This window comes from Branchiostoma floridae, chromosome 19, assembly GCF_000003815.2.
Source record: "Branchiostoma floridae strain S238N-H82 chromosome 19, Bfl_VNyyK, whole genome shotgun sequence".
In the NCBI taxonomy this organism is placed as follows: Eukaryota; Metazoa; Chordata; class Leptocardii; order Amphioxiformes; family Branchiostomatidae; genus Branchiostoma; species Branchiostoma floridae.
Genome location: NC_049997.1, coordinates 4,498,402 through 4,512,587, shown reverse-complemented (window position 1 = coordinate 4,512,587; position 14,186 = coordinate 4,498,402). Strand labels below are relative to the sequence as shown.

The window sequence follows — 14,186 nt, the reverse complement described above, 5'->3', positions numbered from 1 at the left end:
ATATTTTTGTACATTACTTAAAATTACTGGCATATCAATAAAATCATTATAAATATAGCTCCAAGTACGCAACCATATATGTTTTAGACATAACCATCAATTAAAACACACATCAACACTCCCAAAATGGACACAAACTGTTCACAAAGTTTTTGTGAGAGCTCGTCTGTGAAGTAGCCCAGCATTCAGGCCACAAATACTAAATATGTTACAGATTATATTTTGACACTAGAAACCGCTAAAATTAGAAAATTTTATGATTATTTCTGAAATTCAACACTCTGAAAATATATATGACATTTTGTGCCCATCATTACACCGAAATAAAATCATTTTCACCCGTTTACGGCCTCATTTTAGTGATTCGAATCTGCCGCGCAACAGGGTGCTAGTTTCGGTCTTTTTCTTCAAGTTTAAAGCTATTTTTACCGACGGATTTCTGCTGTTTTTGGAGAATTTGCGGCCCCAAAACTCACATTACAAGGGAAAGAAGGTTCTAATTGTTGTTTCTTATGTGAAGGAATTATTCGTCCGCCCCGTTGACGCTGCCGATAGCGCATGGAACCACATGGTCGGAAATAAACTGTACCTGTACATGCTAAAATTATGTGATCAGTGTGTTCATTTACGATGTAAATAGAGACTGTAAAAGTTGTTTATATAAAAAATTGTGCTTCAAAACGTCAGTGTGGCGGCTTATTTTCCCAATAATAACATTTATTTTGTACATTCATAGCGAAATCGACCGATATTTTACATAATCGCTAGGGTGTTTGGGTCACAGTGGAGGGGAAATCCGAGCCGCTTCGGCCAAAAATAGTGAATTTTGAGCAAAAATACCGCGGACATATGGACAGAAAACCTCAAACTTTTTATTATGCGGTTGTCCCTGGTTAGCAAAGCCCCAATTTTCAAAAAAATAATAAACGTACCGTCCCAAATAAGAACGTACCGGGTGGAATTTTCCTGGGAAAAAAATAAACGTCCCGGTACGTTTATTAGGGACATGAGAGTAGTTCATCTTTATAAGTGGGCTAACCTATATCTGTTGTTTTCAAAAACGTTTCTTTTTAGGGATATCCAACGGCGGACGGTGGTTTCATATTGTGATATTTTCAAAATACTGCAGTATAAAACCATCCCTCGACTTGATATCCGTATGCTGTTTTATTTCTAAACAAACGGATATAGGTTAGTCTTTGGATAAAGGTGAAGTAGCGTTAAATTCAGGGACGTTAAACTGACTTGTCCTTGGAAAAAGTTTTGGGAACAATTTCATTGGATTGTTCCATTGTACTCAGGGACTGACTAATAGATGAACTTTGAACATAACTACACTGTAAATGCTCTGTTGTGACTTTCCGGCAATCTGGACTGTAGGAAAGATTTGTCTATATAAAGCTTAACAATGAATTATAGATAACTACATACAGGGCTCGAAATACCACATGCATATGCAAGTTTGTGCATGTAAAATTGGTGTGGTGCAAGTAAGTCTGGACCAAACTTGCACCAGTGCAAGTTACTTTTATCCACTAATACCTGACTTTAGAAAAAGCTTACACACACCAAGAATATTGTCTGCCATTGAAAGGTAAAAGAAAACAACACTGAATAAAAAAATAGCCTAAATTTGTTATTTCTAAACTTGGTTAGACATCCAGGTAAACAAAATTTGAAGACAATTCCATCTCTATAATGCTAATAATTCCTATGGTGTTGTCTTACCTTGATTTGCATATGAGTAAATACATTTTGCATACAATTTAGTGACTTTGATATGATCAACTGGATTTTCCAGTTATATGTGTTTGTATTGAGTTGTTCTAGCGATGGTTAAGAATAGTGATGGAAGTCACTCGAAGAGTCCAGAAGAAATCTATTGATCTTATCAAGTTGTAGACATTGAATTGTCTTAAATTAAGCCTAAATTCACATTTGTTGTACAATTTGAAATCCAAAATAAAATACGCTTTGGAAGACAAATATCCAAACATGTGGTCTTTATGTATCCCCATATATTTGCAAATTTTCAGAAGAAGAATAAAGGGTTAACAGTTCACTATTTTGGGTTGTGCAAGTAAGTTTCTTTTGGTGCAAGTTACCTTTGGCTTAACTTGCACTGGTGCAAGTTGACTGAAAAGTGTATTTCGAGCCCTGACATAGCATTAAAAGTGGCCGATAACGTTTTATTACTTATTTAAGGGAAAATGCTTAAAGTTGAATAAGAGCAAGCAGACTACAATTAATGGTAAAACTGAAGTTTTTAAATTACCTAACTTTGCGGAAAAAAAGCAAGTAGACCCTTAACAAAATATTCAGATTGGAAAGTTTGTGATCTCTTCTGGTAGGTACAGTCTCCAGCAAGCAGTGCCCCCTAGTAATGATTAGAGGAACTGCAGGTACATACTGGGCATTAACATTTGCACCAAAATTACCACTTCATACAACAATAAAATATGGCCAGTAAGATTTTCGAAAAACAACAAATGAGCTTACCCAATGCAATGAGGAACAAGAACATTTAAAGATGATGATTGTGTTTCAAAACTCCTTGAAAATAAACTGTTCCTATTCATATTGACATAATACTCCAAAGTGGACTTTAAAAAAATAACAAAAGCCATATTGTGTACCTAACTCCCTGTTGAAGCTGTAAATTTCATTTTCATCGACCCAAAAAAAACTAGGTTAACAGGAAATGCAAAGGTCCCTTTAGGTAATGAATTAATCTAATTAAGAAAGCAGGCTTCTAATTGGACCACAACAATCAGGGTGAAAGCTTCTCCAACCTCTCAATAAAGCCTCTTTAATCAAATTTCAGCGGCACTTCCACCACCTTTGATTTGATTGCAGACAAAAACAGTGGCAAAAGATGGTTTACTTTTAGCAATGTTCCTTCCTGTTTATGATGTTGACAGCAATATATACAAAATAATGAAATCTATGTACCAAATCATTTGAAAAAGCAAGCCATTACCTAAAAGCATTTCTTACAAACACAAATGAGTTTTATTCATAAATTGTTGACATTTTGTCATATGAACCAACATTTAGTAAAAGGACACTCAGGGATACATTGTATTATATGGGTTGGAAAATGACAATTGATGTTGTTGTTTTCTTACTGTAAATCTGTAAATATTTGATGAGTTTTTTTTTTTCCAGTTTTCACAATAATCTCTCCAGCACTAATAAATAAAAAAACTAGAAAGGCAACATTTTTGAAAAAAATGCAGGATGTGGGCGAAGGGAAAAGAAAGGAAAAATCGCAAGAAAAGGAACAACTAGAATGACAACATTTTCGCGAAAATGCAGCAAGTCTTTCCCGTGGCCTTTTTTGAAGTTTAAGTCAAACTATCTTACACACAATAATAATTGCCATTAGGTGCCCCGTATTCTCGGTTCACCCCTATTCTCGGCCTTTACCTGACGTCACGGGTTGTGCTGTGTAGCAATTATAAAGCTGAAATTCATGATCAGGTTCAGGTCCGGTACCGTACCGTAGCCTCCATTCCAAATTTGACTTAACGCCGCAGGCGACAGACATCGACGATACAGTATTTGGCTGCCGGTATGGTCCGAGGTGTTGACGAGCCCCCCTCCCCACATGGACCGTCCGACCGTTTAAACGCCGTCTTTTGAGGGCAGTTAAAAAATAAATAAAAAGGCGTGTAAACTGAACGATGCTCTGTTTGCAAGATAAAATTGTTGTAAATATCAAAAAAGAAAAAAAAAGGACAACTAAAAGAAAGTTGTTCCCGCCCGGAATCGAACCAGGGTTGACCTAGCGAAAAAAGCGCAAATGTAGCTGGTGCTTTAGCCATTCGGCCAAGCTTGCCGTAACGTCATTGCCGGCATTTTAACAGGTACATCTATACAAATGCAATGCGTAGCTTGAACACGTCCGTTCACTGTTTAATTTGCAAGATTCCAAGGTCCCATTTTCTGAAGATAATGTTTTTCTGTGCAAATTTATCAATCTTGTTCATTCCGTGGCGGGCAACTTCTTCCTTGAGCGCCTGTTTGGTCGAATGCATGGCCGATTTACTGCCGCGTCTCAGCTGCTATTATAAAACTGGATGCCGAATGACATTTTGTGTTCTCTGCGTTGATAGGTCCAGCTCTGACGTACACCCGAGACAGTCTGAATTTAGGCCAATCAAAAAGCTGGGAACGCGGAGTATTTGCTAACAGCTTCCATTTTTCTGAGTTTTGATTGGCTATTATCAAAATGGATGCCGATTGTGTCCTGCGCGTTGATAGGTTCACCTCTGACGTACAACCGAGAAAGTGCGACTTTAGGCCAATCAAAAAGCTTGAAACATGGAGTACATGGAGGCTTCCATTTGTTTCTGATTTCCGGTGAAATACTTGTAAGAAAACTATATGTGTGGCTTCGCCCACATAATTAATAAAGCACAAACAAAGAACAAAAAAAAAATATGACACTGGTACTTCAAATTTATACACCAACTGTTTCAACATTGATATGCAAAATCTCTTTTCCCTTCTTTCCATGAAATTGAGTCCTACCAAAAATAAATGAATTTACAGTAATTTGCTAATTGTAGCAGTGAGAAACTTGTAATTAGTACAGGTTTACCTGTGTGATTTTAAAAAGATGGGCTCCATAGATAATTGCTTTCCGTTATTTTTTTCTCTTTTATTTGGAGCTGTACATGTACATTACCGTGTGTACATATAAGAAACTAACCAGATCTGAAAAACTTGAGCAGTATATCAACTGATTGTAGTTCATTATATCAATATTTTTCATAGTACTATTGATTATAAAATATACTTTTAACTTCAAGGTTGTATGACTGCTTAACACATTGGGTTCAATGGTACAAATGTACCAGCATAGAAACCTCACCAGGGAAAAGCAGTATGCTAAACATTCTAAACAGCTGGAATTCTTTTGCTGATAAGCAGTTATAGCCTGCCCAGGGTGTTGTCCCCTTTACTGTAAGTCTTTTTATTTTCACAGTGAAAATTATGTGGTAGAAGCCAGGAGGAAGGACTCTTATGTTGTTGTTTTTTAGTACACTTGTAGATAATGTATTGTTGTAATACATTTTTGTACAATGGAAAGTTCATTTTCAGTTGCCAAGTTGTGAAAATCACAAATTTAAATAAAACTAACCCAAATATTTCAATATCTACGGTAGTGATATTGTTAAAAGTGGCAGTTACTGATCCTCTCAAAACCCTGAGGAAAAAAACTACATAGCATGGCACAACACCTAAATTAGAATTGTGCAATAGGAACCTACGATACATGTAGTAACAGACAAACACATTCTCTTTGTACATGTACATGTATATGTATGCATATATGTATCTATGTACATTTATATTTGAATATTTACATTTTGTAAATGCAAAACAAAATCACCCATGATTAAGACCTCATTTCTCTTCCCCAATAAAGATACTTAACGGACTAACCCAACAATAAAAAGCTGTTGTCATTTTTAAACCTTTGTAACATGATTAATGAAGTAACCCTCAAGCATGCCCTAGTCAAGACAGAATTGGCACAACTTGCAGTGGAAATTTCCTACTCCTACTCCTAAGTGACTCACACACACACACACCTTAGGTTTGTACATGTTTGCACACTGTACGGCTGAAAGACAATGAATCTACCTTATGTACACTGACTTGGGTCTTGACAATGTGTGGGCGTGTACAGTCAACTGACATCACAAAATACCAGCATGGCTAGTAACTTAAGTTAGGGCCAGTTGAAAGAAAATGTTGTACAGTATTACAACTTGTAATTCTGGTTAAATACTGGAATGACCCTAGCAAAATCTGTGAACCTTAATGTTGTTTTGTGGGGTCGATTGCAGGTACAGTATTAGGGACATAAGATTTTCAATCTTGCATTGATTCACAAGACAATCTTATTCTTGCAATTTTTCATTTCACACTGGTAACAACTCAACGTTTTGAACAGTCCATGTATGCAAGAATGTGTAATAAAGATTGTAATTCTTTGTTCAGTTTGTTGATATAATGTCTTGTATTTGTGAAATGTATATCTGTATGCAGGGCTCCAGACTAACTTTTTGGCCTAGGAGCACTGCGCTCCTAACTCTAAAAACTTAGGAGCACCAGCAAAAATTTAGGAGCACCACTGTAAAAATTGGTAGTAAAAGCAAAAAATCTAAGAATCATTGTTGATCACCTGGAATAGCATATTTTAATACAGTAATATGAAAGAAAAAACAATCTTGCTTTAAATACGGTGAATGTGGTAAATACATTGATGTGGTGGTTCTTGGGGATAGGAGGACAAAAGTTTTTTTGCTATGGCCGGCTGCTTTATTCAGACTCGATTCTTGTACCTCCAGCCTTGTCAGGCATGACTGTTGACGAACAAGTTTTTAATGTCCAAAAAATGAATTAATCAAACTTGCAGCATAAGGATTATCAAAATGTATTCAATACTGAAACCAAGTTACACAGACAAAAAAGTAATTATGCCTTCTTATTGTAAGAACAATGAAAAATAACTGATTAATCCCAAATTACCATTTAGATTGAAAAAAAAATAAACCACAAATAAGTATAAAAGTACAAGTGTCTGACAAAATGGGTGAAATTGAACTGAAAATGGAAATAGTGCAGGCCGCTCTCCAACACCAAGATCGTATCTCAAGAATGTTTTTTTTCCACCCTACCATTTTTTTTATAAAGGCCTACTTGTTCACTGTCTCAGGGGCTGCAACATTGTTGTCTAAAAAGTCATGTTACAAAAGTTTTGTTACTGCCTACTGGACCTCCACTTATCATGCTGTCATAGCATATCATACCATACCATACTATATCAAGGAGGTTATTTCCTATACATGAAATCTCCTTGGCCAAACCAAGGCTCTTTCTTCAACCTCCTTGGCCAAACCAATATATATTATATATATCATGTATACTCTCAAATTTCCCTATCTGTTTGGACAAACTCACAAAGGGAATACAGTAAATAAAGGTCCAGTGGAAAAACATTTTTTAAACCTCCTTGGTTCATGTAATTGAAGACAGTACAGACACATGGCAGGCCTTAATGAGGTGTGACAACCCCTGCTGACCATCCCTGTCAGGGGAAGAAACTGATACCTGGCAGGGACAGCCTTTCCCTGCAAAAATTCTACTTGGCTGGATGATAAATGATGATTAATTGTAAGAGGTCGCACTGTGCGACTGTGGTTACAGATCTGGTCGCACCAGGGGAATTCTACTCGCATATGCGACCAACTTGGTCGCAGTCAGGAGCCCTGGTATGTCCAGTATGGTTACAATAATCTATTATGTTGAAAATACCAGTGTCCTGATAAATTTCAGTTCTACATTCTTCAATCATTATGAAAAATTATTGAAATTATTGAATCCCTACCAAGCAACCCTAACTTTTTCAGGACTGCATCCCAAAACACCACAATAATTTTCCTTGGCCTTAAGTTAAAGTGACCTGCCTACAACACAAACAACTACTGACCACCTTTCGCCCTCTTGTCAAATAAACCCCTTTAACCTCATAGGTGCAGTAAAGGTCATAACAACAACCTTCATGTAAAGATGGTGTTGAAGATGAGTTATCATTTTTTTAATGACATGCCCTACAGTATAGCATAGATAGACAAAAATCAATGGATATCATCACATGTAAATCTAGCACACCTTTACCAAAGAATGACAAACACATGTACTTTCAATCTACTTATGTCATGTCCACTCCAGACTACATATTTTCGTATTTAGGCCAATATATATGTAATGCTCTAAAAAAGAGAGAATCTACAATGTATTGTACAGTAACAGACCGACTTGTTTAACTTGCATATTACACTATGTCAATACGCCATTTACATGTATGTCTACATTCCTGTACTATACATGTATGTAGTTATAGACCTTAGACGAGTACCATTGTATTAATTGACTTATTACTGTTGCCTTACAATTGTACCGTGTACAAATGTCGCACAATAAAGTTCATTCATTCATTACAAGAATTTGATATTTACATTTGGAAAGAATTCTTTCAACACAAAGGGAATGAGATTCGATAGAACAACACCCTCTCTTTGTCTTACATAAAAATGTTCAAACCAATTCTTCAACAGACCAATAATCTGGCAACACTTTCATGCTAAATAAATGCATGTAATTTTATTTACACACACACTCTTGGTCACACCTCACTACCCTATGTACTGAACCACTTACATAGTTACAAGACATGTTCAATAGCATATAAAAACTTCATGATACAATTATTCAGTTGGAAAACATAATAAAAACATTTTGTGGCATCATGATTTACCGCAACAGATCACAAAAAAATGTGACAATGAATCTACTGTAAACATTTTGGTTAAACAGTTAAAAGTTATACGTTTGTGAAGATTATACATCCAGGAATATAATGAATAGATGAAAGTTGAATCTCTTCTTCTGGATAAATCAAATTTAATTCAGACGTTTCAAACGACATCCGTCGTTCTTCTTCAGTGAAATGAAAATAAAAGTTTACAACTCTGCGGAATAAGAAATACTTCTTACGTTCTAAATAAACAAAAAAGGTAACGGCTAAGGTGTTCTAAAGTAAACATGGTAGGTAACTACAGAGGTATTCTAAGCAGTGTTCTAAATAAACAAAAAGGTAACTGACAAAGGTTCTTAAGAGTTATGTACAGTGAGACATGTATGTACTGTAACTATGTAGACATTGGAATCTAAGAATTTGGAATTCAGCTACTAGTAGGAGAGATTGGAATTCATTCTTTTTAAACACGTAAATATACTACTCAATGTACAATAGTACTTATGTCTATTATCATAATCAGCTGATGTTAAAAATTTCAAGCAATACAAAAAAAGGATGTATCATTTTTTCTAATATTTTTATGTGAGGTATACTACTCACCAGTAATGTATATATATATATATATATATATATATATATATATATACATATATAAAACTATAACAGTACATTAGTCTATAGCTTACTTCAAACTTCTAACAAACCATGCAACTTTAAACTTTAATATCAATATTATAACAGAGGTTTTATCATTTTTTTCTGATGAATGTAACTAAAGAATTCACTGTAATTAACTCTAGTGTATAACACTCACAGTTCCTTGAGTATATAGCTACCTTCAAAAGAGGTTTTATCATTTTTTTTTCTGAAGTACCATTAAATTTGATTAAATGTAAAGAATATGCTGTACTAGTGTATAATTATACCTTGAGTGCCTTCCTCAATTCTCAACAAAACACAAGGTTATTTTTGCTCTAACCTAAGGCATACATGTTCCAAGTGAGGTCAACTCCCAAGAGAACTTACTAACACAATTTATACTGCTGTCAATCTGAATCTTACAGTTACTTCTGCTACACAATTTTGTGTAACCGAAATGTTGTCTTGACTCCAGAGTAACTTTACTCTGGAGTAACTTGCAGTTACATGTTATAGATTTTGTTGAATGGATTTTGTAAACCTATTGGTAACAAAAGCTTAGCCCTGTTAGCAATGGGTCAGGGATAAATCATTATCCATGTAACAAAGAAAATTGTCTCACACACATTAGGTTGGATCGCAGTGGCTTAAACCTTCAGGGTATAGGGTGGAGTACTTTCACACTTGAATAACTAAACTATACACTCAAGCACAGCTTTATTTTGATGATATACTTCAATTGAAAACTCACAAATTCTGATAAATCATTTAACATACTTTGTGACATTTTATTGCACTTCTGATACTCTTCTGTTTTTGCATTACAGTACATAGAAGATTCAAGGACCTCCTTGGAAGATTTGAACCCTGAATTACACAGAAAAGAAGAAAGATACTCCGCCTGGACAAAGTGGAACAACCCTTACCTTGAAATGTCATTGAACTCACAAGCCATGCAAGCATTTTATTGCCAGTATATTACATTATACATTGTGGCCCTGGGGATTACTTCCTAGTTTCCAAGTAATTGTTGTGTTTTGGACACAAAATACAGATACTGTAGTTTGTACATTGGAAAGTCTAATCCAATTTTTTGGGGGGACTTGACACATTATTAAACAGAAGGATCGCACAGGGTCGGAGGGTGATCCGACTTGCGGGAGGGCTGGGCCCAAAAGTGATGTGAAATACACCTTGTTAACGTTATTCATTGTTGTTGTTTTTATATCTTACCCAAACAAGAAAACTAAATTGCAACGTGATATCTGACAGAAGCTGAGAAAATTTGGCGTCCTCAAATAAAAAACTGTAAAAACAGTAATTCCAATGTCAAAGTTCAATATTTGAATTATCAACAACAACACTCTCTACGCACTACACAAGTGTGCTCGAATTATACTATGGACGCCCTTGTGATAACAGTAGAACCCAACATGATAACCCAAGTTATCACCCTGTTCGTAACACCTATATTGAACGTTGTAACCCCTAATGTTTGACAAAAAATTCTGTTGCAGTAATTATACAAGTAAGTGTAATGCTAGTTCACCTTTATCCATGGGGTAAACAATATTCGTTACTTTTAAAAACAGGGTATTTGGGATATCATGTCGGCGGAAGTTGCTTTCAAATTGCAACATTATTTTCAGGATATTGCAGTTTAAAACTACCACGGTAGTACCACCCGTAGAACTAATGTGCCTAAATAACTTGTTTTGACAAAAAAAAGATATAGGTTACCCTGCGGATAAAGGTGAATTAGCGTTACACTGGAAATGCATGAGCACACTCTGCGTCACAGAGAAATAAAACTGCACAGACTAGAGAAGCAAGAACTGCAAGAGCAATAACATTCCAAACATTCTATGGTTTACAGTACTTGAAAAACCTGTTGTGTAGACTAAATCAAATTAGTGTTCAATCATTAGGAATTAACTTAACCTAATGTCAAACTGCAAGAAAATGTCTACCTGAACAAACCGACTAGGTGTTAGGGTATAGATTTGGAGCAAAATAACAACAACAAATTTTCTTACAGAAATTCCTTGAAAAAAGAGATGTACAATACATTGGAATTGTACTAGGTTTGGGCACCCTTAGGCCACACCAATTTAATTTCTTGGTTCATGGATTCGCTCGCTCCAATTTTTTTGGAAAAAAAATAAAAATAAAAATTACCATTCAGCAAATTTTCAACATTAATGAAACCATTCATCAACTTTCTGGTGTAGCAAATTGGCCTCTATATCATAAGCTCCTTAAAGTGTGGGTATTATTATTGCAGTTATATTTTTCATTCAGGGACAAACATAAAAACTGACACTACTTTTTGTAATTTTCAACAAACAGATGCTGTTACTGTACAGTAATAGTGGTTTTGTACTTTTTTCAAGCTGAAAACTTTTTATTCTTAATATTTTGGATTAGCCCTTACCTTTGACCCAACCATTTTACAATTTTTATTTTTATTTTTATTTCGCCCTTTCGCTCCATATTTTTTTATGAAAAAATCCGTGAACCAAGAAATTGAATTGGTGTGGCCTTAGCAAAATAAAAAAAGGAGTTTGCAACGAAAGAATAGGACTAAGGCACCAACACGAACAATGCATTCGTTAACATGTTTTGTAAATTACAAAGCACATGTACATGTACATGATAATAAATGCAAGACCAATTACAGAAATTACCAGTTGAACAAGTCTGCCACTAATACTTTCCAAGACAATAACGAACATTTTCAAGACAATTAATACTATAGTTGTTTACATGTTATTCAAATTCTGGCTTCAAAAGATCAAAGGCATTTGTCTGTCTACAGGGAGAAACTGTATAAAACTGGAGAGTTGAAGAGCCGAAGTCAAACTCACTCAAAGACAAGCAGAGCTAGCCACGATGAGGGTTTTCACTGGAAAGAGTTACCAATCAAGTAAGTCTTTGGCCCCGTTCATGATGCAAAAAATGAAACGGTTCTATCGGTTAGGCCTGGAAATCCGACAGCAAACGACAGGAAACGGTTTTCATTTTGCGTTCACGATGCAAACTTGCAAACCGTTTCAGTTCCTTGAAAAGGCAAGGTAATGCGACCTCTGACCCCCAAGGATGTTGTGATCTTGCCCAAACTTGTACACCAAATATGAACGCACATGCCCGGATGTAAAACGGATCGCGCCGCTTTTGCGTTCATGATGCAAATTCGCAATTCCGGATAAGGAAGAAACCGTTTCAATACTACCTCGCGAGGAGGTTCCGAACAAACCGTTTCCTATCGCTTCAGATCCGTTTCGGACCGTCCATGATGACAAAACTTATCCGTTTCAGCTGGCCTAACCGATAGTAACCGATAGAACCGTTTCATTTTTTGCATCATGAACGGGGCCTTAGTGTAATTGTATCAATGTTAAAGAGAAAATTATTCAGAATTATGTCAATGCCCTGTAATGGTTTCTCGTTAAGTACTGCGAATGAATTTTCTTTCCTTGTGGTTCAATCTCGGAGAACAAAAAAAAGGTTTCACAGTTTACCAGGGCTCTCTCCAACTCTATTGAAACAATACATCTAAAATTCTGTAAGCAAACCCTACACGTGCCAAGATCCACAAGTGGCCTCGCCGCTAGAGCCGAGTTAGGGAGGTTCCCCATTCATTTGGAAGCCTCCCTAAATGCTATTAAACACTTAATTAGACTTCGCCAGAAAGTACCAGCAGACAGTTTCCAGTCAGACGCTCTTTCTTGCCAGATAGATTTAGACAAGGCTGGAGCCAAGTGTTGGGCGTCAGGAATTCGCCAGTCACTGGAGGAATGCGGCTATGGTTATGTATGGCATTGTCCTCTACAGCACAGTACAAATTCGTCTCAAATTATCAATTCTATCAATCAGCGTCTGAAAGACATTTATTTTCAAACTTTTCTAAGAGAGATACACAATGACAACAAAGGTGGATCCGCTAAAAACAAATTGAGGTCTTACAGACTGTTCAAGTCCACTTATAATGTGGAACAATACCTGGATATTGACAATATTCGGCACAGGACGGCCGTCACAAAACTACGAGTCAGTTGCCACAAATTACACATCGAAACCGGAAGACATAACCGCACTCCTCTAGAACAACGAATATGTTGATACTGCAGTCTAGATAAGTTAGAAGACGAACATCATTTTGTAGTAGAATGTAGTTTGTACAAGGAAGAGAGAGCTGAACTCTACAGACTAATAGAATCCATGTTCCCCCACTTCATACAACTAAGTAATATAGACAAATTTATATTCCTTATGAATCTAGACAAGCCTTTACTTATAAAGCATATCTGTTCTTACATTTTCAATATCACAAAGAAACGAGAAGAAGCCGAATGTACGCAGTAGAATACGATCCTTGAGTAGTGTAGATTCATTGTATCATTATATCATGTTGTATCATTTGTTGTGACCTGTACTAAACCCAGTGGGTATGAATGTACAATAAAGGTCTTCATTCATTCATTGTCTGATAGCCTGGATAGCAGACCCCAGCCCGATCTCCAAAATATCTATTGCAAATTGCACAATACTCGTCAATAGATATTTTTGAGATCGGGCTGGGGTCTGGCATACAGACTAATTGTCTAAGAGATTATGTTGTTTATTTTCCTTGTAAAATCTGTCATTATATTTATAAACTTACTTGAATTAACAAGTTTGTTCAAACAAACAAACAAAAATGCATTTTCTTCCATCTTATGCATTAAAGGTCAGATTTTGGGGATGGAAAGACAGGTCTTGGAGACAGCCCTTGGTTGAACTTTTGTAGTACATAGATGATTTTGTTTGTTTATTTGTTTGTTTGTTGAACCCTTTGTTCATTCATGGAAGCTCAAATCGGCCTGCAGGCCACTTTTCATTGAGGTCATTAGGGAAGAGGCAAGGGTCAGACAACAGTCAGACAAGTATATAACAGAGATGATTCAATAGTCTTACAAGACAAATGGTTGGCTTCTTTGCAAGAGGTCACTAAGAAGAAAAATCATTTTTCAAAATGAACATTAAGTAATACCACTCCAGTAATTCTTGGTTAAAAAAAAAGCTGATTAGTAACTGCATTGTACCAGAAAGCTCAGTAAGAGCTGTAGTACTTGCTTTCACTGCTAATTTGTTACCAGTGGTCGTTGCAAAACAGACTCATTAGTTCTAGGAATCATGTTTTATTTCTATGAATAATGTAAAAGGTAAA

The 14,186-nt window shown here is 35.9% G+C and overlaps 2 protein-coding genes across 3 annotated transcripts in view; one reads left to right on the top strand and one right to left on the bottom strand.

The window, feature by feature from the left end:
• LOC118406393 (anoctamin-4-like) overlaps positions 1–14,186 on the bottom strand; it is a 60,518-nt gene that overhangs the window by 44,575 nt on the left and 1,757 nt on the right. The window lies entirely within an intron of this gene.
• LOC118406395 (amino acid transporter AVT1J-like) overlaps positions 11,817–14,186 on the top strand; it is a 16,757-nt gene continuing 14,387 nt past the window's right edge. Inside the window, exon 1 of the mRNA XM_035806433.1 lies at positions 11,817–11,903. Coding sequence (XP_035662326.1) covers positions 11,870–11,903 — 34 coding nt within the window. The 5' untranslated portion in view covers positions 11,817–11,869. The remainder of the gene's footprint in view (positions 11,904–14,186) is intronic.